Source organism: Papio anubis, chromosome 4, assembly GCF_008728515.1.
Source record: "Papio anubis isolate 15944 chromosome 4, Panubis1.0, whole genome shotgun sequence".
Classification (NCBI taxonomy): Eukaryota; Metazoa; Chordata; class Mammalia; order Primates; family Cercopithecidae; genus Papio; species Papio anubis.
Genome location: NC_044979.1, coordinates 18,902,944 through 18,927,757, shown reverse-complemented (window position 1 = coordinate 18,927,757; position 24,814 = coordinate 18,902,944). Strand labels below are relative to the sequence as shown.

The 24,814-nt window shown below is 45.0% G+C and overlaps 1 protein-coding gene across 8 annotated transcripts in view; it reads right to left on the bottom strand.

The window, feature by feature from the left end:
* HIPK2 (homeodomain interacting protein kinase 2) overlaps nt 1-24,814 on the bottom strand; it is a 219,002-nt gene that overhangs the window by 167,860 nt on the left and 26,328 nt on the right. For 3 of the 8 annotated variants that reach the window (XM_031665116.1, XM_031665117.1, XM_031665120.1), the window contains exon 1: nt 16,768-23,775. The exons of 2 other annotated variants lie outside the window; for them this stretch is intronic. In XM_031665116.1, the coding sequence (XP_031520976.1) occupies nt 16,768-16,864 (97 nt within the window). In that variant the 5' untranslated portion in view covers nt 16,865-23,775. 3 more of the 8 variants (XM_031665121.1, XM_031665123.1, XM_031665122.1) reach the window with 3 other exon arrangements.

Genomic DNA, 24,814 nt, shown 5'->3' with positions numbered 1-24,814 from the left:
GAGCAAGGTGACCCTGCACTAGTTCATGGGTAAGGCCAAAGACAGAGGGACACAGCCAAAAGACCAGTAGGACAGAATGAGAAATAGCAAATGGGGAAAAGAGCTAAATCAAAGGTTCATGCCCCAAAGGGCCTAAGAGAATGGTGCTGCGGACGGTAAGAGCACAGGTCAGCCAGAAGAGCTCGGTTTGGGGCAGATTTTATTTTAGGCATTAGTAACAACAAAGAGGAAATGTTCTATATGCAACAAGAAAAAAGCCAGGTTAGGGAATGGGCACAAGGTCCTGGCTGGAGATGTGGACCTGAGGGCTGTCATCGACACCTGGGTGGAAATGGAGGCCCATGAGTAAAGCTGTTTCCCAGGAGAAATGCTGTAGAAAGGAGAGCAGATGGCAAATCAAGTAATCCTTGGGGGCAGGGACATTGTCAAATAGTATGAGGAGGACAGTATGAGTCACAGGGAAACATCAAGGATGAAATGATGATAAACACAATTCAGGGATTGATCCAGGAGAATAAAAACAGAGAAAGAGCGGCAGAGCCTGGCTGGGAATGAGCCAATAGCCCTCTTTTCCCACAGGGTCAGGAGCAGGGAAAGAAGGGGTGCTCTCCTGGGAAGAGAACCAAATGCACCATGTCACGCCTCCTGCTCTTCCAAGAAATGTGGTTCTCTTAAGAACTTTCAAAATCTTTTATGTCATCTGCCTAGAATCTGCAAATGCTATCATAAGCTCTGTTTCTTTGAGAAAACATCCCTTTCCTAACATTTGCAAATTCTCCACACATCTATCTACCTATTGACTCATTATTTGTCAGAGTTACATGTTCAGACTTAATTCTCTTTCTGCAAGCTGCTAACTTGGCCCCAAATAACTCCTTTTGGTAACTCTGCTATACTGCTTCGAATGAAGCCATCAACCGCTGTGGGTGAGCCAGCCTTGCCCTGTAGTAGGTGAGTACAGGCAACTCATAATTGTTTATCTACAGGACATGGTGTCAAGAGCTCATAAGTAATCTGAAAATTCCCAATCCAATCCAGTGCTGAAGCAAACACCAATAAGACACAAATGCTTTTTCAGTTTCTTTCTCCAGAAAACGGATGGGATCAATGAAAAGAAAATAAAACAACTCAAAGAATCCTTTTTGAAACAAGAGTTGCATTGGCTAAGTTTTTTTGTTTTGTTTTGTTGTGTTTTGTTTTGAGACAGGGTCTCACTGTCACCCAGGCTGGAGTGCAGTGGTGCAATCATAGCTCACCGTAGGCTCAACTTTCTGGGCTCAAGAGATTCTCCCACCTCAGTCTCCCAAGTAGCTGGGATTACAGGTGTGCGCCATCATGCCTGGCTAATTTATTTATTTATTTTTTTATAGAGACGGGGTCTCCCCATGTTGTCCAGGCTGGTCTCAAACTCCTGGGCTCAGGCGATCCTCTTGCCTCACACTCTCAAGGTGCTGGGATTACAGGTGTGAGCCACTGTCCTTGGCTGGGTTAAGAACCTTAATTATTTAGAAAAACACAAAACACCACTTTCTAAACATAGCGTATGAATCTGCCAGGGTTGCGGTACCAAAGCACCACTTACTGGGCAGCCTAAACAGCAGACGCTGTCTTGTAGTTCAAGAAGCTGGAGTCCAAGACCACGGTGTCAGCAGGGCTGGTTCCTTCCGAGGGCTGGAAGGGAAGGGCCTGTTCTAGGCCTCCCTCCTTGACTCGCTGATGACTGTCTTCTCTGTGCGTCTCTTCACATCACCTTCCCTCCGTGTGTTATCTGTGTCTGAATTTCCCTTTTAAAAAGGACATCAGTTGTATTGGGTTAGGGCCCACTCTGATGACCTCACTTTAACCTGATTCCTTCTATAAAGTCCCTACCTCCAAATAAAGTCACATTCTGAGATACGGAAGGTTAGGAATTTAAGGCATGAATTTGGGAGGGGGGAGACACAATTCAAACCCTAACAACAGTTTTAAGGAAACCAAAAGCATTTTACTAAAGTATAATTTTCTCAGGTTAAATAACTACCACATGCCAAAAGAAGTCTCTTCGGAGATAAGACATTTCATTTTGTGCTTTCTCTGTATCTTGCCTGAAAGGACCTATAAGTTCATTTCAATTAGTCTAATATCATAGATGGAAACAAGTAAAAGCATAGTGTCTATTCTAAATTAAGCTCTGCATGAGTTGATGTTACAACGCTTCTGAAAAGGGCCATACAGGAAAGTACCTCTCAATCTACTGAGGGGCAACTGTAGTCACTTTGGTATAAAAGAGAATAGGGGCCAGGTGCAGTGGCTCACACCTGTAATTCCAACACTTTGGGAGGCTGAGGTGGGTGGATTGCTTGAGCTCAGAAGTTCAAGACCAATCTGAGCAACATGGTGAAATCCTGTTTCTACAAAAAACAAAAAAAAATTAGCCAGGCGTGGTGGTGCACACCCATAGTCCCAGCTATTCGGGAGGCTGAGGTGGAAGGATCGCTTGAAGCTGGGAGGCAGAGGTTGTAGCGAGCTATGATTGCACCACTGCACTTCAGCCTGGGTGACAGAGTAGACCCTGTCTCTGAGAGAGAGAGAGAGAAACAGAGAGAGAGAATTGGGAGTGGCTTATTAGTAACACATAAACTAGGTTTCCAGTTCTGATTCTGTGTGTGTCTGAGGCAGAACCTAAGTAGGCCCCCAAAGCCACCTCAGGAGTGGCTGGCAGCAGGCGGGCAAGGTCCCTCTTCATGCCCTTCAGCATCGAGGAGGAGCCCTGACTTGGTCCTTCCTCACGCACCCTCTCTCACCTGCCATCCACATTGTTCCATTTTTCAACCCTGCATTTTCTTTCCAATGGAGGATCTCAAGAAGACAACCTTTTAAATAAACTTGATGGGATGAAAAAGGCAAACACCCACAAACTATAAAAACAAAATCAGCTGTACTTCTGGTTTCAACCCAGAGGAATTCCATTTAAATCTACGTTTTTTCAAAGATCTAGAAGGCTGCTCACTTGGTCCCTGAAATGTTCTAAATAAGGATGGTTAAAGTTTCAGCAGTACTAGTTTTCAGGTGTTTGAGTCACAAACCTTTACGAAAGCACCTTCCCTGAATTTTTCAGCCACTTCCTAACATGACATACTAATGTCCCTCCATTCACTATTGGTTCAAAATCCTCACTGACCACCTCAAGAGACAAGTTAACCAGACCTGCAGCAGATAGTGAGGCCAGGTGTGTGCCTGGCAACGCAAGGTAAGCTTCATATGGACTTTTCCTATCCTTTAGAAATGTTTGGTAAAGTCTAAATCAAGACTAAAAATCTGGTAGGCTTTTTCTCTTTTGTGCAAAAGTGAATTTGTTAGCCTTAAATATCTGGTACTATGTTAGTAAAGTAAAATAATGCGTTTTACTAACTGTACACCCATTTCCTGCCCAGTCCACAGCTGAGGTGCCTTTTTGAGCTAACTCAGGTTCTACTTCAGAAATGTTTGCTGCACACAGAATCAGAACTGGAAATCTACTCTATTCTTTCCCATTTTGGTGGTGGTGTCACCATGTCACAGCTAATTTTTTTTTTCTCCTTTTTTTTTGGAGACAGAGTCTTGCTCTGTCACCTAAGCTGCAGTGCAGTGGTGAGATCTCAGCTCACTGCAACCTCCACCTCCCAGGTTCGAGTGATTCTCCTGCCTCAGCCTCCTGAGTAGTGGGGATCACAGGCATGCACCACCATGCCCGGCTAATTTTTGTATTTTTAGTAGAGATGGGGTTTCACCATGTTAGCCAGGCTGGTCTCGAACACCTGACCTCTGGTGATCCACCCACCTCGGCTTCCCAAAGTGCTAGGATTACAGGCGTGAGCCATCGCACCTGGCCCTAATTTTCATTTCTACTAAAAACTGTGTAGATTCTATTACTATGTGTCCCCCAACCAAATGATATGTTAAGTCCTCACCCCTAGTACCTGTGAATGTGATCTTTTTTGGAAATTGGGTCTTTTCAGAGGTAATCAAGTTATAATAAAGTCATTAAGGTGAGCCCTAATCCCATATGACTGGTGTACTTATAAGAGGAGACACAGGCATATACACAGAATGGGGGCCACACAGCGACAGAGGCAGAGACTGCAGCAATGCAGCTGTAAGCCAAGGGATGCTCGGCATTGTTGGGAGCCATGAGAAGCCGGGAGAAGGCAAGGAGGGGATTTGTCTGGAGTCTCCGAGGGAACGTGACCCTGCCAACTCCTCCTCCAAAACTGTGAGAGAAGACATTTCTGTTGTTTTAAGCCACCTAGTAACAGTTTGTGTTAGTTTGTTACAGTCACCCTATGAAACGAGTACCCTCTGCAAAATAACTCAGGATGTATTTCGTTGAAAAGGCACATCTGTACTCAAGCTATGATAAAGTATTTGTAACAATCGCAAAGTGGCGCTGGCCAAATGGCAGGTTGCCCTCTCAGCCTCCCAGCCTGTGTCTGTGGCCTCTTGGTTGAAAAGCAACAGAAGCATCTACAGCTTTACTCCCACGTTTTAGTCTTAATTCCTGCCAGGGTACTATACACCTCCTCTTCTTATGCAAATATATTTGTTCATTGTGATTGAAGTTTGACTTCAAAACAACAAATTTCTAAGGAAGGCATCTAAAGTTCGATCTGTTCTCATCAGCGACGTCCACAGTTAAGAGGCTACAGACGGCACTTCCTCAAACCTGCCTTTTCTAAACCTCAACTTCTTGCTGAGTTATATAAAGAAACCAGGACAAAGGGCCGCCATCTGGGTTCTGCTCTCAGTGCAACACCTGTTTGCACACTCCTTGTACTCATGTTTATGTATTTCTTTGAGCATTTCTCTCATAGGCTGTTCTCTAACTGCAAATAAAACTTTGTGAAAGATGTTTTGCAGACACAGTGATGCCAGGGATGCGAGATGCAGATAACCCTTTCCCCTGGGCTGTCTTTAAATACAGGATTCATTTCATCCCCCTCTTAAAGCACAATAATCCATCCTTCTTACTCGATTTAAATAGCAACTGCTATTTACAACAGGAGCTCCATGTTACAACTCTTTTGTTCCTTGGAGAATTGTTTCATTCCCCCCAGTTGCCTTTAACTGACAACTGACTAAACTCAATTAGGGATCACTTTGGGAAAGGTACCACCTCCACAACTCGCAGGGAGAGAGAAGAGCAGGAAGAAATGAAAGGAAGAAAGCTGGAGTGTGGGGAAAGTTGGCAGGGATGCTGAGAGGAAAAGGAAAAAGAAACTACAGATAAGGAAAAGGAAAAAGAAACTACAGATGAGAAAAAGGTGAGAAGAGAGAAGGCAAGTGAAATCATATTGGGAGCATACTCACAATAATAAAGTAGCATTGTAATGTGCTTTGTAAACTATAAAGCACAATAAAAATGCAATGCACTATTATTTGCAATATTTAAATAGATGCTTTTGTGTGTGTGTGTGTGTGGATATGAAAATCAGCTGGTACAGGGATCCTTTGGCAGGGCAACCAGTGGCCCATTCTAAGCTGTGCAAATTAAAGTGGGTTCTTTGGTCTGTTGCAAGGACATTTTTCTACTCTGAGTCACTGTCATCAAGCCAGTCCTGGCGTTATTACCCAACAACTCTATGGCACTGAGCCACTTACACCCAGTGCTGGGAGGTGGTGCCCACTCAGATAATACTGGTTCTTGCAGTGGGGCGCCTTCCTCCTGGCGTACATCTAAGACGTCTGATAGCTCTCCTATATCTTGCTTTAAAACAGAAAGGATGGCATTTGGTGATGTAGGCCATCCCTGTCTTCCTAGGGGTCTGTATTCCAAGAGCTCATTTTCAGATTGTTTCTGCATTCTCAACAACTAGGTCAGATGCCAGTGCTGCCCTTTCTAAATGTGTGATCTCAGCAAGTTAGTTAACCCCTTTCTGCCTCTATCCCCTCATCTTTAGAGTGGAGACAGTAATATTTCATAGGGTCCTTGTGAGGAGTAAATGAACATACATATATAACATAGATTATATATAATATATGACATATTATATATAACATGCGTAATATATATAACATATTTTATATGTGTGTATATATATGCACATATATATACATACATATATTTTACATATACACATACATATATATTTTATATATATATATAAAAAATAGTGAGTCCCTGATATGGTTTGGATCAGCGTCCCCACCCAAATCTTGAATGGCAATCCCCAGTATTGGAGGTGGGGCCTGGTGGGAGGTGACTGGATCATGGGGGTTGCTTCTCAAGAATGGTTTAGCACCATACATCTTGGTACTGTCCTTGCAATAGGACTGAGTTCTTTTGCGAGATCTGTTGGTTTAGAAGTGTGTGGCACCTCCACCCTTGCTCTCTCTTGCTCCTGCTCTGGCCATGTGAAAGGCTGGCTCCTCCTTCATCTTCCCCCATGACTGTAAGTTTCCTGAGGCCGCCCCAGAAACTGAGCAGATGCCAGCATCATGCTTCCTGTACAGCCGGCAGAAGCAGAAGCCAATTAAACCTCTCTTCTTTATAAATTACCCAGATTCAGGTATTTCTTTATAGCAATACAAGAACAGACTAATACAGTCCTAAACAAGCATTTAGTGAAAACTGAGGGGAGGGTGGTCAGCTAGCTCCCCGAGGCCTAGCTAACACAGAATAGAATTTACTTTCAAAGCTTCTGCATCTCTTTTCCATGTAACATTTTAACCAAAAGCACTATCCTTGGTCATAACTGAGACCCAGTTTCTATGTACAATATGCTTATTGCAGATTTGTATCTACTGTATAAACAATGACCTCAACTTTTTTGATTAAGCACTTAATCAGGAAGAAAAAGAACACTCCTGATATACGTGATTTTTATACTTAAAAATAATCTATGTTTTACTTTCTAATACAGTATCGTTAACCAAAAACACAAATATAGAAAAATTTAAAGGATAAAGTGGGATAAAGTATACATATTCAAATTTTCGTCTGTATCCTAATACACTGTCTTACACCCTTGACTTTGAAAAGCTGTGCTGTAATTCAGGTAAGCTAAGCCATGTAACTTAGAATTAGCCTGGGCCAAATGATCCATCTTGGACAAAAAAAAGTACGTGAGAAGTAGCATTCCCAGGCAAAAGCCTTTCCGGCCAGTGTGTGACTCCTCTTTCCCTGATACTACGGTAACCAACCATGGTCCGGGGAGGAGTAGCTCCTTCGCCTGGTTAGTGGAAGAGGATAACAAAGAGCAGAGACCCCAGCTGACCCAAGATGTGGCGCAAGTGTGAAACAAACCTCTGTTGTTTGTTACTGCTGTATAACTTAGTCTATCCTAACCAGTGCTGGAATATTCCTTAATGCTGCCATCCCTAATGAGTCACAATTAACGTGGTTCAGTATAATGCTATTGTGATGCTCAACTAGCAAAACCAGAGCACACGTTTTTAAAGACAACTTTAAAATTCCGAAATAGTTCAGTCCCTTTCTTCCATATTTTAGCATCACTTCCGTGCCCCATGAGAATGCTTCAGAAGATCAATGTGTCAAATGCTGAAACAACCCTCATCATCACCAGTGTTAGTGATTTCAAGTGTGCGCACACGAATCCCCCACCCAATAACTTTTCTGAACAAGGGGAAGGCACAGGATCTTCAGTGACAAATGTTCTGGTTTGGTTTGCAAACTTTGACGCAAGTCACTCTCTGGTGACTAAAATGGGAAGATGCCCTTCACACTGACACCAGGAGTCCGACACTGCTGCATACAGGCCTAAGTGCCCCCATGGGAGAATCAGCTTTTACCCTGGGCTGATGTTTTCTCTGGGAAAAATGGACTTTCCGCACCCTGCCCCCAAATGCATTCTCATACTCCATGACACCACGGTTGTGTTCTTGGTAAAGAATATTTAAGTTCTGACATCATAATAACCATGGGTATTACTCATGGTAAGCTTACAAGGCTGGGAAGGCACATTCTGTACTCTCTTTATCACTGAAGTCAGCAATGGTTTTAAAAATAGCATGGCTCACACACCCAGGGGACCACTGATTCACTAATGGCCAAATACACACTATTGTGGACTCCTAACTCGTATGGTGTTTAGATTGTGATTTCTAGAATCAAGGCACACATATTTATCATTTCCCTCATAGGAGTGTTATGCTGTACTAATTTATAAATAGAGATCTGCAGATCCTAAAAGAAGGAACCCTAAAAAATTACAAAACCAGGATTTGACAAGCCATCTGATTTGTTACTTCCAAATGACGTAAAATTTAATTAATGAGAGTATCTACCAACTTGGCATAACTACAATATGTCACACCTAAATAAAGAGAGATGACGTTACAAAGATAATTGACACTAATCTTAGTGAAGTCTAGAAGTAAGTTATAGGTTTTTCACTGTTGAGGGGGGAAGGGAATATTTGATTCTAGATGTCTCATGCAGGTTCTTTAAGAGAAGTATACCATGAGCATAGAATGTTTTCATGATTTATAAATACATTTAGAAGTACACGACCACTTAAGCCTTTTGCTTAAATTCTGTGCTAAATCAGCAACTTTCTCATCTCTTACTGGGATTCCAGAGAGGACCTTCTGACCAAGGAGAAAACACCTAGATATGTAGGCCTAGCTTCTCTGGATGCTAGGATTCTCTCTCTTTAAATTATTCAGATTGATCCATCAGCCTTTTATAGAATTAGTTAGTATGAACCAGTCTTTTAGAACCCAATAATCCTCAAATTTATGGAGTCAAATTTCCAAATCTGCAAAGCTGAGGACTGTAGAGGCCAGAGTGAGCAGCATCCAGGAATATCTGCTGAGCACCTACGACGTCCAAGCACCACCCCAAGAGTGGTAGGTGACCACTGGCATTGTGAAAGAAAGGGTTACCCGCTTTTCAGGAGGTCAACATGACGAGATGTGGCAAGGGGAGAAGAGATAACTGACCACAGAAGGAAGTCACAACTGTCGCCCATTGAATGGTGCAGGCTTCAGAGAATGGAAGGAGTGCTTTCAGAGTCAGCGCCAGCTTTACACACGAGAGTGCACCCCAAGGGGAAGCCAGGGGTGAGCTGAAACACAGAGGCCAGCAAGCACTGGGTTCCAGGGACAGATGAGACCCATTTTTATTTAAGATTCATAAGCCATCCACTGCCTACAGGACCTGGGATAGTGTGCAGATACAATACAAAGCACAATATGAAAATAAGATAAAACAGGACCAAACCCCTCTAAGGGAACATCAGGAAGAATAAAACCATGCCTGTGGTTGAGGGCTCTTGTAGCAAGTGACAAAAGGGTCTGGAAAGGCTGGAGTCAGCATGGCAGGTCTTTGGTGCCTACTTTCGATTTTGTTCTGTTGAGGAGTCACAGGAGGTGGCTGAGAGAGGAGGGAGGAATGGTACCACTTCTGAATGGGAAATGAATGCATGTGGCCAGGGGCTCTGGCACCCACCACGGAGGAGCATCTGAGAGGCGATGGAAACCCACAGGGAAGGTGCAGACAAGAGACTCGAGGGATGACCCAAAGACCTTGGCACTGACAGATGGGAAAAGAACCATGATAATGTGGAAGCTGCAGGATCAGGTGAAAGGAGAATGAAGGGAAGGCTGGTCCCCTTTGGCGCCCTTGCTGACTTCATGTGGCAGAGGAAGGCATGCCCTGGTAGGCGGAGGGGCCAACGCCCTGAAGAAGCATTCACCGGGGCACTGCAACTCTATTTCCAGAAGGGGCCCACACACACCAGTGTCAGGGCGGCCAAGGTGCTTCCCTGAGGGAACTCCCACAGCAGGAAGCAGAGAGCACACACTCCTGGGAAAGATGCCCTCTGCTCTGTCCTGATTCCCAGTGAGGGCATCTCCAAGGCCAGAGCTGACCTGAGACAAAATCAGCTCTCAGACACTCCTAGGAGTTACTGTCCTGGGCCAATACCCTTTGTTGAAGCCGGGAGGATGCTATTGAATAACATAAAAATCCCTAGGCTGGAGCTGTGGAGTACAACAGGAACTACAATCCTACAAAACACAGCAACCCTTGTGGAACCACAAAGGCCAATCAAAGCCATTTACCCAACTAGGATGCCTCATGTTACACATAAGATATTAACAGAGAATGTCCGAATGTATGTTTTCCTTCCAATGGCTGGATGCAGGGAAGCTCTCTGGTTCTTTCACCAGCATCAAGTATACTCAATTTACTCCTCCAAACAAGCCATGCAGGCCCAGCGCTAAGAGTCTTCCCTGTCAGTTCTCAAAAGCTGGTCAAGGGGTAGAAACTCTGTTGCCGTCTTGCACCATACGGCTCTCAGCAGCTCGCCTTGTGGTCCTGACCCTGCCAGCCAAGCCCTTTTCATTCCGTTTTAGTTAAGCAGAAAATGAAGCTATCAGCTCCATTTCCACTCTCTCTGCATGAATTCATTTCCCTTTGCCATCCTGGCTCAAACTATATGGCTCATATAGTATTCCTACCAAGGTCTTACCTTGCTAAAGATTCTACTCTTCTAAGACTTGCTGAATCCAAACAAAAAGGTGGGAGGAAGTATGAGGATACATTCTAAGGGGCAACTTGAAATACAGGAAAGGATTCAAGAATAATAAGCCTGTTGATTTCTTGTTTGCCAGCTTTTACACCGACAAAACCCTAAGAATTATTAGAGGATGGGGAATGTCTATGGAAGTGAAGTCAGTGACCCAGGAATCTGTTTTCCATACCTACTCATGCCATGAAATCCCATTAAGTCACCAGAAACCCCTGGAGGATAAGCTGTAACACCAGTTGGTGAAAGAATAAAAACCACTCTGCAATTTGCTCATTACCCCAGCTTGTCACCCAAACCATGGCTGAAAATCGCTAGAAGCCCACCTTTCTCCTGGACTGCGGGAAAATGAACTGCCAAGGGCCCTGCACATCTGGCCTCTGCTACACCAGGAGTTTGGCGCCAGAAGCTCCCAATGCCCCATTGGTCCTGGGTCACATGAAGTGATTCAGAGCTACAGGGTCACGACTAAGCCACAAAATAAGAAACAAAGAACAAGATGAGCCTTTTCTTAGTTGCAAGCTAAAATTTGGGGAAAATGATTAGAAAAAAGAAAAACAGTGTGGTTGCTGGGAAGGCCAATTTCCTTTTACTCACAGGAAATCTTTTCTGCTGATTTAAGAGCAGAGCCACACCTGCTCACAGACCAAATGTCAGCACAGAAGGAAGCTGCACCTTGAGTTATTCAACCAGTGACAAAAGCATTAAAACAATTCTGAGCTAAGGAAATTCAACCTGGGCTCCAGGGCCCAGACCCGATCCATCTGCACATGAGTTAGAGGAAGGATTCGAGTTTATGGAAAGAAAGGGTATAGAAAAGGCACAGGCTCAATTCAAGACTTAGCAGTCCTGTTTTATACATGTTCCCCGAGTACAGACCAGCAGATCTGGGCTCACAAACAAGACCTAAGACCTACATTCTAAAAGAAAGGAGAACTCCACTGGGTCAACTGACAAAACTGGAATGCAAACAGTGGCTCGGAAAAAAATACTGTATCAGTGTTACATTCTCTAAAGTTGATCTCTGTACCATGTGTGAGAGTGCCCTATTCTCGGGAAACACACACTGAAGCATCAGGGGTAACGCGGCGCTGTCCAGAGGAGCTGTGTGTGCGACTGGAGAGGTTCTGTAGTCTCTGTTGTCTGAGGCAGCCACACATGTGTCTATGGAGCCCTTGAAAATGTGGCTGGTGTGACTGAGGAACTGAATGTAAAGTTTTGTTTAGTTTTAGTTTAAATAGCTACTTGTGGCTAGTAGCTACCATTCTGGATGGTGCCGGAATAAAGGGCCATGATATTTGTAACTTACCCTCCAGTCAAATAACTATCATTAGTGTGTCTGTATATACAAATACACCACAGGCACACACACGACAACCAAAAGAGCAACAGTGAGAGACAGCACATTCAAGGGCATGACAAAACAAATGGGCTGAAGTGATAACAGAAAAATCTGGATACAGGGTATAGGGGAGGGGAATCTGGGTGTGGGGTATGGGGTAGTCTTTGTACTATTTTTATTTTTGCAGTATTTTAGTAACTTGGACACTAACTCCAAATAAAATGTTTTTAAATGTATAAGGATGAACATTTATTTATTAATCACTGAAATCTACCAGGCTACAAGTGGAACTCATTTACGGGCAGGGATTGGAACTCAGGATGTCCAAGACATTGGCAAATTTTGAACGAATATCATGGATGCCACAGGACACTCCTCTCTGAATACTGCTCCTCCACACCCATGGCACGGTGCTTCCCCCACAGGGGCAGAATAAATGTCCTCGCCCAAGATAAATTTTCTCACTTCTTTCCATCTGACCTCTAGCCTGTCTATGTCCATGAAGGACTTGGCTACAAAGGTAAGTTTCGGGCAGGTTTTGCTTGTTTTTGAAACAGGGTCTCACTATGTTGTCCAGGTTCAAATGATTCTCCTTGCCTTAGCCTCCCTATTTGCTGGGACCACAAGTATGTGGCACCATCCCCAGCAGGGCAATTTTTAAAGTAACAGCTTTATGGACACAACAACTCACATACCATAAAGTTCATGTTTTAAAAATGTATAGTTCAGGCCGGTGCAGTGGCTCATGCCTTTAATCCCAGCATTTTGGGAGGCTGAAGTGGGCAGATCACATGAGGCCAGAGTTCAAGACCAATCTGGCCAACATGGCAAAACCTTGTCTCTATTAAAAATACAAAAAATAGCAGGGTGTGGTGGCACATGCCTGTAATCCCAGCTACTCGGGAGCCTGAGGCAGGAGAATTGCTTGAACCCTGGAGCCAGAGGTTGCGGTGCGGTGACCCACTGCACTCCAGCCTGGATGACAGAGTAAGACCCTCTCCAAAAAAAAAAAAAAAAAAAAAAAAAAGGATAGTTCAATAGTTCGGTGGTTTTGAATACAACTGTGTGACCATCACTGCTATCTAACTTCAAAACATTATCATCACTCTGATGATCAGAAACACCATACCCATTAGCAGTCACTCCCCACTCCCCCTTCCCACAGCCCCTGGAAACCATGAATCTCTATTTTCTATCTCTGCGGACTTGCCTGTTCTAGACATTTCATATAAATGGCATCACACAATATGTGTATGTCTGTCTGGCTTCTTTTGCTTAACATAAAATTCAAGGTTTACTCATGCGGTAGCATGTATCAACATTCCATTCCCTTTTATTGCCAAATAATATTCAGTGGAATATTATTGCACATTTTGTTTATCCACTCGTCAGCTTATGGACACTTGGGCTGCTTCTACTTTTTGCTGCAATGCAACCATGTGGACACGTGTTTTTATTCGTCTTGCGTACATACCTGGGAGTGGAACTGCCAGATCATGTGGCGACTCTACGTTTAACCTTTTGAGGACCTGATACTTGTTTTCCAAAGTGGCCTCCTGAAGTCCCCAGGAGTCATGCAAAGTCCCCCAGAGATCCCAGGCAAAGCACACAGAAGGCCCTTCTGCAGAGATGCTGCCATTCTGTCCTTCGGTAAAATACCAGCCTAAATTCAAAGCAGGAGTCAGGGTTTGTTTGATTTGAGGTAAATAAATTAGAGAAGCTGTGACTCGCTCGGTGCCAGCAGCATGCTTAGCCTGGTAGCACCCCGGAGAAAGAGCCAGCACCTGGCATGGCAGACGAGAGTTGGCACAATGCACACTTGCTTGCCAGATGAAGAGGCGCTCTGTGCAAAGCGCAGCTGCAGCAGGACACAAACTGGTGCTCTCTCTACTGTCCCTCACCAGGGCAAAGCTGTCTGTGCTCCTGGTCAAGGCCTCAGGAGACTTATTTACTGTCACCCACACACTGTGCTCCTGAAAGTGCTGCTCAGAAACTGGCAGGGAGAAGACTTGGAGCGGGTGAGGACCACGAGAAATCAGAGAGCAACTAGACAAGGCAGATATCAAAAAAGATGGGTCCTTCGGGGCCTGCACACCTGTTAGTCCTAATATATTCCAGAGCAAGGGATCAGACTAGTGCACACATGGGCTGAAGCCCAGGGAAGGAGCCAAGTCCACCACCAATGCAACTGGTGAGTCAGTATCAGGCATGTGTCTCCTCCAAGTTGGCAGTAAACAAACGCTTGTGCTTCATGTTTGGGCACCGAACTAAATTACCAGGCAAAAAGCACAAATTCTGGCCAGGCACGGTGGCTCAAGCCTATGATCCCTGCACTTTGGGAGGCCGAGGTGGGTGGATCACTTGAGGTCGGGAGTTCAAGACCAGCCTGGCCAACATGGTGAAACCCCATCTCTACTAAAAATATGAAACTTAGCCGAACATGGTGGTGGGTGCCTGTCGTCCCAGCTACTCAGGAGGCTGAGGCTGGAGAATTGCTTGAACCCTGGAGGCAGAGGTTGCAGTGAGCTGAGATCGCACCACTGCACTCCAGCCTGGGTGAGACTCCATCTCAAAAAATACGAAGTACAAATTCCAAAGCTAGTCAAGCAAGCTCAGAGGTTGGTGAAGAGTTGGTGAGGAGAGGAGGATTTCTGCAGAGAAGAGCAGAAGTCCTGGAATGGCTGGCTCTCTCTTTTGTTCCCTTCAAAAGCACTTTTCTTCCACATGTGTGCCCTGGGGAGACACTTGGTTTCATCTTAGAGTCACTGTGCTGAGCTCCGTAGGCCCCTTCTTTCACTCTGGACCCCATCCTTTGTATCGTCCTGTCCTCTTGCAACGTTTCACTTGTCCTTCACCTTTGCCCCCTCGGGACAAACTTTGTTGGCAGGCCTGGCATTATTTTTGTTTTTGAAGCTATTGTATTTCAAAAACAAACTGCTACATATTTAATAAAGAAAGCTCAACCACGGTTTGACGCGGTGGGGACGCAGAAGTGGCAGGCAGCTAGCTTGAGATCCTGAATATGTCCTACCAGCGCACAGCCTGTCCCCTCGGCCCCCATTAATCTCCACGCTCTAGCCTGTCCCACCTTTGTTATTTCTCCAATTTCGTGAATATTGATCAGCTCAGTAGAGCTCTGATTTTCACAGGTAACTCCTCCTATGTCCTGCGCATTCACTCTCTCAGTCACCATTCGATAAATACTCAGTACGATCACCACGATTCACGTTTTGGTGTCTGTAACATGGTTCACTTTCTGAAATCACAGATAAGTGGCACAGAACCTGGTATGATAAAAACGTCAGAGAAAACAAAGATAAGAACATTAACTTGATCTTTACATACACTCTCTCATCTAAGCCTCACGGCAACCCTGGGAGGTCATTATTATCATCCTCATCTTACAGAAGAAAGAGATTCAGACAGACTAGCAGGATTCGCTCCCCCAAGGTCATGAGCTCGTAAAATCAGAGGACCTGAATTCAAACACATGTCAGTATGACCCTAAAGCCTTTACATTTTTCATTAGGAATGTAAATGACAACATTTTAAAAAGTCATAAGCCCTTACTCAGCCATGACATGGTTATGAATTGCAGAAAGAACAATGGAGTGGGAGTTAGAAAATTTGGCTTCATGAAGTCTGGCTTTGTGTTGATTTCGAGCAAGTCACTTAATATTTCTGAATACAGATCTCCTCTTCCATGAAGGGGGCAATGCTTCCCAAACTGTGCTTAGTGTCCTGTGAGGTGCTAACATTTATTATGAAAAAAGAAGAAAAACATGAGGTCAAAACAGTTTAAGAAATGCGGGGTTAAATCAAATAAAGCGGTTTTCTTTTTTCAGGACTTCTCAGAGCCTTTACTATAGCAGTGCACACTGGATCTCCAAGAGGGACATACAATATGTTCTGAGGCCCAAATTTATTTACCAAGGGAAAACTTTCTCTTTTTTTTCCACACAAAATACTCCTTTTTGTCAGGATAGGAGATTGAAAATAATGGATTGGACAATCCCCAAGGAATCTTTTAGCTCTAACAATGGGTAATTTTCTGATTTATCTTATCATTCCAAATGGATAGCAGATTTTCTGGGGGTAGAATGTACTTTTCTAGGAAATCAAGAAAATGGCAGCTAGGTAGGGGCAGGCCAGAATGTTCAGAGAAGCAAAAGGAGCATGAGGACTCATCACAGACAGCTGTTCCTATAAAAGACTTGCACATCTAGGGGTATCTTCCCCTCTTTAAATTAAGTCAGCATCATCCAAATGCCATTGGGCTGGCTTTGTCTTCCAAAGCAAATTTCCTGGGCATTACAGAGACTGTAAACTGCCTTGACTGACTTATAAGGAAGAATCAATAACGTCTGTCCACGACCCATCAAATCTATGTCTAAGGAAAGACCAAGTCTTTAGGACAGAAACGTGGCATGGCAGCTTCACAAACTAGTGGAGATGGCTCTCTGGAGGACAGTCTAGGTGGGACTCCCAAGGCCTTCACTGCTTTGCAGGCACCTCTTCCCCAGGTGTGCAGGAAGAGGCCCCAGCCATAGAAAACCTAAAAGGCTTTTTTGGGGAGGAACAGGTGACCCTGCCAGACCCTGCGGGTTGGATCTTTACTGGCTGAAAGGGAGGGCTGCACACATCAGGGAAGAGAAATAGAGGAAGAAGATGATGGGCACAAAAGCAGAGGGGCAACAAAGTACAGATCACATTTTGGGGACACAGGGTACAGTTCTCAGAATAGAGAAGAATGTCCAGGTCAAAGGTTTCCTAGAAAACTCCCTTCTCTTTAAAACAGACACATGATTTTCCCTGGGACATTTTTATATACAACTTACAATTGCCAGATCACTCTTGGAAAATACGCTGCTCATCTTGGTAGTGGCAGTGGAAAGAAGCCAGTGTCCTTAGACATACCTCTTTGTGGACCCCAGCCCCAACATGCAGGTGTCCACAGCACAGGACGGAGGACTCCATGCAGCCAAAAATCTGTAGTTACCCCTAAGTCCTCCATCTAGAAAAAAAATGAGACTTGGTAGTAGCCACTGCCCCGTGGATTCAGCTGGAGCCCATCTCCAGACCCCAGTTATCCCCCTGCTGTTCCAAGTTCCAGACTGGGGCTCCAGGATCAAAATGGCTCAGGGCTTTGTGCTAAGAGCTCTGAACAAGACACAAGGGGATGGTTTAAGACTCAGGATGCTGAGGATTAAGTATCTGGGCAGTTAGTTCTAGAGGTCACCTAAAAGATTATAGAGTTCTGCGAGAGACCTGGAATGGGGAACTAACACTGGTTGTATGCCTATTTAAAAGCCAGGCACAACATCCAAAGTATATAAAGAACTCTTACAACTCAACAACAAAAACACAACCTAAGTTTTAAATGAATGAAGAACTGAATATACATTTAGCCAGAGAAGACACAGACATAGTCAATAAGCATCATTAATTATTAGGGAAATGCAAATCAAAAACACAATGGGCATCTACTTTTGTGACTATTTTTTAAATGGCTTTATTGAGATACAACTCACATACCAGAAAGTTTACACAAAACCGTGTCCACGAATGTTCACAGGAGGATTATTCATAACAGCCAAAAAGTGGAAACCACCCACATGTCCATCGAATGATTAACAGATAAGCAAAATGTGGTATATTCATGCTGTGAAACACTATTTGGCAATACAAACAATGAAGAACCAATACCTGCTACAACATGGATGAACCTCAAAAACATGCTAAGCAAAAGAGGCCAGACACAAAAGATCACATATTGTCTGATTCCATTTCAATGAAACGTCCAGGACAGGCAAGTCTATAGAGACAGAAAACAGATTAGTGGTTGCCAGGGGCTAGGAGGAGAAGTGAACACGGAGTGAGTTAACAGGAATGGGATTTCCTTTTGGGATGATGAAATGCTGGAATTGGATAGTGATGCCTTATGTACAACTTAGTGAATAGGCTAAAAGCTGATGAACTGTACACTTCAAAAAAGTGAACTTTCTGGTATGTAAGTTATATCTCAACAAAGCCATTTTAAAAATAGTCACAAAAGTAGATGCCTGATACATATTCTCACCCACTGGACCTGAAATGCGCATCATCATCCCATTTCACAGGTGAGGAAACTTGCAGACCGGTGAAAAGCAGCTAATTGCCAAGAGGCCCGCTGCTAAGCCACGTGACAGACTTCTGGCAAGTGGATTTTAACTAGGTTTGCTGACTCCGGAGGCCACGTTCTGCTCGCTTCACCATGCTGCTCCCTGCCAAGATGATAAGCTAACCAGCAACTGCAGAACGCTTCCTCTGGAAAAAAGATCACTCCCTGAACAAAGGATCACTGACCTACATAAAATGCTCGTGCTGGAAGTCACGTTAAGCGGCATCTCACCAAATCCCTTCATTTCACAGATGAATAAGTAGAGTTTCAAGGCACTGTACTGACCTGTCCAACCAAAGCAGCAAGGCTGGTGGGCGCAGTCACCCTCTCATTTTACAGAAGACAAGCTGGCGTATTGTTCACTGCAATTAGTTAGGAATCAAAAGGTAGAAGGAGTTCACCTGGTTGGGGCATGCGGGTCAACAGGCATTCACCAACCTTCAAACATGCCAGCCTCACATCCAGGTCCCAGCCAGAAGATCACTCGGGCCAGTTATAGCTCACATTATTCTGCGGTTACCCTGAAATTTCTCTTCTAACCCCAGGAGTGCTCTGAAAAGTCCCACCAGGGTGCGACTGTTCCAAGGATCCCTTGGAGCTTTTGAACTACTTAGCAGGAACGAGGAGTTCTGGATTTAGCATTCAAGTGTGAGGATAAAGGCTAGGGAGACTGAGGAAGCAACTATCCTCCCCCCCAGTCTAAAGTGACTCCATGGGGAACGACTTGAGAAGGAAAGGGAAGGAAGCCGAAGCGGATTATTTCACACTGCAACCACAGGGCCTCGAGGACTCTAAGTTGGGGGTCTTTTTATTGCCTGCTTAATGTCTCCAGGGAATGTCCTGTCTCAAACTTAAATGTCCCAAATGGAGCTCATTACCCCACTGTTCTCCATCCCACAAATCTATTCCTCCTGTTTTCTTTTTCCCCCAGGACTATCATTCGCATTCCCCAGTGGCTGAGGCTAAGCACCCTGGCTCACCTTCCACACCCGCCTCACCCCCCAACTTCCAGGCAGTGGCCAGGCCTGCTGGCTCAAGCTCTGCCTCCACCTCCTCCTGGAATCACCACCTCCTCTGCATGCTCACTGCAAGCATTGTCCTGAGGACTCAGTAAATGTTTACTGAATTGAGAGGTCAATCCTACCCAGTACTAGTTAAGTCCTTCACAGCAAGTAGCGGCCATGATTATTTCAACACAGAAAAGGAGAAAAAGAGGAGTTGGATGACCTCATGTAAATAGGTGACAGAGAGGTTATTAAAGCAAAGCTCGAGCCAGGAGGAGCAGAGCAGATGGGGCTGTGAGCCACTCTTCGCACGCGTCCTGCTGGAACAGAAAGGCACACCAAGACACCAGGGCTACCGACTGCATCTGCAAATTATTCATTATTTCAGTGCAGTCCCTCTGAACTCTCCATCTGCTGATGGCTACTACAGTCAAATAATTACATTCAAATGAAAAAACCTGTGACCTGTAACTTGTTCCAGTCAGCCCAAGTGAGACACCCACTGTCTCCCAGCCGGGCCTTGTGCACCCCTGTGTGGGGCAACCTCGGGCTTGCTCCCTGGCCACCTTTCCTTCAAATTCCAGATCAAATGATGCATCCCTGGTCATTGGGGACCTAGGGTTTTCTCTTTGTGCCTAACAGTGCTCATCACGTATTACCCTGCATCAGTTGATGTCTTTTGTTGCTTTGTTTAGTCTTGTCTGCAATGAGTTTATGAGTGCTTGGAAAAGACAGCGACTGTGCTGAAGTGGGCTAATGTATGTAAAGTATTAAGCTCAGAACTGGGCTTGGCACACTATAGGCACTACCAATATAAGCATCAGCTACTGTCAGCTATGACTACTTACTGATGTCCCCCGCGTCCCCAAGCATGATGCTGCACATGTAGCACAAGCTACCGAATCTGCTGGAGGTTGACAACAGGTTTCCCTCACCTCCTTTCTCTTCCTAACCTCTACTCAAACTAAAACTCCTGTCCTCCAAGCCCAGGAATTCTAGCTGCACATCCACCAGTCTCACCACTCAGTCCTTCCTTCTAGGCCATCCCTTCACTGTTCGGAGTCCAGTCAGCCAGGGCGACGTGGGCCAGCGGAGAGGCAGGCTCTAGCCTGACATAGCGTGTCTCTGCCTCACACCCCTTGCTTGTCTCAGGGTTAGAGATATTGTAAGACTTGGTGAACCATTTGTTTCTTTCTGAAATCAGATAACTAAGTAGAGCTAGAAAACGAGGCAATTTTTAAATTATACCAGGCACTGAGCCAAAGCCGGTGGTGATACAATGACAACATTCATTTGTCCAGGGCAGGCCAAATCAGTCACAGGGACCCCTTTTCAGTGTGAAACTGCACCTAATACTGCCCAGTCAGGGTTCCATCTCAGATTCTGAGACGTCCCACACGCACGCTCTCTAAACGGCATCCTCTGGTCACAGTCCCTGTGGCAGCCGTCGATTCAGCGGCTGGGGGCAGGGTGGAAACTGTGAGGAACGCAGAGGTGGCTGAGCCTCAGTAGCTTTTGTCAGGCATCTGCAATCAACAAGTCTAGTACAACAGACTCCAGGGGAGACCCTCCCAGCTTCAGAGAAGGTGGTTTGCATCTGGACATCCCCATCTTCCTAGCATTGGGACTAGCAGCCCCTCTGGGCACATCAAGGGCCGGCACTTGAAACCTGTAAAGAAACATCTCAGTCTGCCCATATCCAGAGACCCAGCTTCCTGGCTTCTCTTCAAGTGTCTTCATCTACCCTGTCTCTACCGAGCACTAAACCAGTTGAAGATAATTCGGGCTCAGAGAAGGAACTGCAGACAAAGCCTCACATTAAGCATCTCTTTAGTAAAGCATCCAGAAAATTCTGCCTGTGTTACTTCATTTTTACTCCCACCTAGGCCCCTGTCGCTGAGGACGAGACCACACATGAGGGAACTAGCCAAGCCAGGGTGACCAGTCAGCCCCAATCCTCCTGTGGCCTCCACTGGATATCCAGGCACCCACGGTTCTTCCGTTGGGCCCCAGTCCACCACTATTCTAGTGATCTGGAGCCATACTGACCAACACAGAAGCAGCCAGCAGGCACAAGTGGCTATTTACATTTAAATTAATTAAAATAAAACATTGAGTTCTTCGGCCCCACTGGCCACATTTCAAGTCCTTACTGGTCACGGGGCAAGTAGCTACCATGGGAGAGAGGGTGGACCAAGAGAAACATCGGTACAGAAAGCTCTATCAGGCAGAGCGGTTCTAGATGGTGACATTTAGACTTGCAGGTGGCCAATTTTTTTTTTTTTTAACTGTCACTTTGTGGTCTTGAAGAAAATATTTTTCCAACCTAAAAAGACAAAATTGCTTTCTCTAAAAAACTCAGTGAGGTAAAAGGTCACCTCCACGCAATGACCTTCAGAGAACACCCGTGTTCTTCGGAAGCTGGTCTGCCCATTGGAGCCGCTTCTCTGCTTTCTATGACACTTTCGGAACCCTCAGCCCTACATCCAGACTCCCACGCTCCGATGGAAACTTTAACCAAAGCATAGGAGGGGCTCTTGCTTTTCTTCTGGAGTTTGTAAGTCACTGTTTTTCCATGGGCCCTATGTTACTTTATTTGGCCTAGCATAACACAGCACCACAAGCTGGGGGCATACTCAACACAATTTATTATCTCACAGTCCTGGAGGCCAGAAGTTCAAGATCACGGTGTCGACAGGGCTGGCTCCCTCCGAGGCTGTGAGGGACGGTCTGTTCCATGCCTCTCTCCTAGTTTCCAGTGGGTGCTGGCAATCTTTGCTGTTCCTTGGCTTCAATGCCTATTAACCCAGTCTCTGCTTTCATGCCGATGAGCCATGGTCCCTGTGGGCGTGTGTCTGAATTTCCCCTTCTTAAGAGGACACTAGTCATACCAGATTAGGGGCCCACCCTACTCCAGTGGGATCTCATCTTAACTAGCCACATCTGCAATGACTCTATTTCCAAATAAGGTCACATGCTGAAGTACTGGGGGTTAGGCCTTCAACACGTGAGTGGGGAGGGGGACACAAAATTCATCCCCTGACAGGCCCTCAAAGCCTCAAAGAAAAAGCACTCCTCCTGGCACACCACCTGCCTTCCATTTTTCTATTAATATGAAAAGATTTGTAAGAAATTACTGGCTACTCAGCTTTGTGGCAGCAGCTGGTGACCCCAAGCAGAAGCTTACACCACAGGAGGCTACTTCCATGATACACCAAGTCCATTCAAGCCCACTATCCTCGATTTAACAAGGTCCAACAACAAAAACCTGACTTTGGATAGGGTGTGAAGGAAAAACTGTCACAATTGTCATGGTCACAAGTAGAGTGCTGAGGAGTTCCTCCCAAGTTTATCAAACTGCCTTCTTTTACAGATATGTTCTCTGGGTGATGTGGCAAAAACAAATGAAAAAAGTCCCTCCTGACCCAGACTCCTTAACACACTGCCGGAGTGTTACTGTCATCATACAAATCACCGCCAAGCTCATCAAACGTGATTATCACAAACAGAAAGCTACCCACCAGTACAGTGGATCCAGAAAGGTGCTGTGGGTTCATGGCCCACGTCACATGTCTGAGTTACAAGACACAGGTGAGTTACCAATAAATTCAGGCAGCATGGAATGGAAAAATCCAATAAGATTTAGTGCTAGAAAGCCTAGTTTGAATCCTAGCTTTGACACTTACTGGATAAAAGATCTAGCACAAGTGAATTTGCCTCTCTATGCCTCAGTTTACCCCACTGGAAAATGCAGAGCCTGAGATCTACTTCACATCAGGCTAAGAAAGCTCTCATGATGGCCATCATTGTGTTAATTACTGGGCGTAGATGACGTGTTCACGACAGCTCCCAACAGGTGTGAGGTAAGACACCACTATTACCCCATTTGCTGGGAGAAGACTCCGGCTTAGAGCCTCTGATTACACACCTGCACTCTAACCATTTCCTACTACTGCCTCGCAGAGGAGGTCGGCAGGGGAAATAGTGGCAGGCTGTATACATGCTTGTTCCCTGCACCCTCCTCTGGTATCCGCCATGCCGCACGACAGTTCATACTGTCCTGGCACTGTCCACTCCCAACATCTTCACAAGGACAGAAGATCATCAAAAGTCATTTAGACGAAATAACACCTCTGCCAGGACACAGTCATTCCCTCATCTGATATTTCCCCAAACTCTCTTCCCTAACCTCCTCCCATATAACATTCCTGACAGCTGGGAGAACAGCACTGACCACTCTCCAACCTCCCATCCAGACCTGCCTCTGTCTATCTGCTCCTTCTCACCCTCTGTTCATCCCCTGGAGACATTAATATGGAACCCAACTGTCTGGCTTCTGACCTCCATACTCTTTTAAAATTGCAGTATAGAGATGACAGTGCCCCTGGGTAAATGGTGGTGTCTTGGTTATGGCCTCATGGTTTTAGCAGTTAGGCTTTGTCCCTTGGAGTGGTTAAATAAAGACAGACATTAGCACAGTTTTCCACCCAATTATCCTATTTACAAAAATAGAACTCTCCTCTGTGAGCATTTTAAATAGAGGCCTTAATTTCCACAGACGTCAACTTTACCAGGTCGATTCCTAAAGCCTCAACTGGTGAGCTAGAATACAGCATGGTAGGCAATGGAACGTATCCTCAAATGATCTCTTCCTATATATACTATTTTGGATGTATACATCTATTCATAAATATACAGATATATTTACACACATACGCACATACATGCATGCACATGTCAGTTAAAAAAAGTAGGCCAGGCGCGGTGGCTCACGCCTGTAATCCCAGCACTTTGGGAGGCACAGGCGGGCAGATCACGAGGTCAGGAGATTGAGACCATCCTGGCTAACACGGTGAAACCCCGTCTCTACTAAAAATGCAAAAAATTAGCCAGGCATGGCGGCGGGCGCCTGTAGTCCCAGCTACTCGGGAGGCTGAGGCAGGAGAATGGCATGAACCTGGGAGGCGGAGCTTGCAGTGAGCCGAGATCGCGCCACTGCACTCCAGCCTGGGCGACTGAGCGAGACTCCGTCTCAAAAAAAAAAAAAAAAAGTAATGGTCTTGAAGGTTGTCTGATAGACATGTAGACTGGCAGTTCTGCTGGGTGTTTTGGGTCTTCGTGTTCCATCAAACCTCACCAGTAGAAGGATAAGAAGAAGTACTCAGATCTGTTATTTTGGCCTTCCGTGGAATGATATTTGCTGAGTTGCATTTTCATTTTAGGCCTTGAGCTTCCAATGAGGACTGCTGTGAGAAGAGCTTAAGAACCCGGTTTTTCATTTGTTGTGGGGATGCTGAACACCCTGTTCATGATACCTCTCAGTGCTTCCTAGATAAAAGTCCACATGCAAAATTTAGTTGAAAAGAACTAAAAAAATCTTTGCTCCTCTTGGGGACCTGGTACGCCTTCCTTCTCTGACAGCAAGAATTACCGCAGTGACCACATTTGCCTTTTCTCTTTGATGTTATGAAGCTCAGCTAAATAGCAATGTAAGGGACTTACTGTCTGCATATCTGTAATTCTTTTTCTTCCTGACTTTGAACTTCTATATTTATTTGTATTTACCCTGATCTTGTCCTAAATTCTTTTATGTATCATATGGTTTATTACAGTATATGTATTTATACTATAAAATCAATCAAAATTTGTAGAACAAGGTGAATTACAAATACTCAAATAGAACTCAATTAAAATAATTACCATAGTAAACATAGCCAAATTTAGAGAATAGTATAGTTAAAAACACTACACAATCAGAGTAAAACATTAAAAAAATGAACATGTTGAAGCAGACACTCTA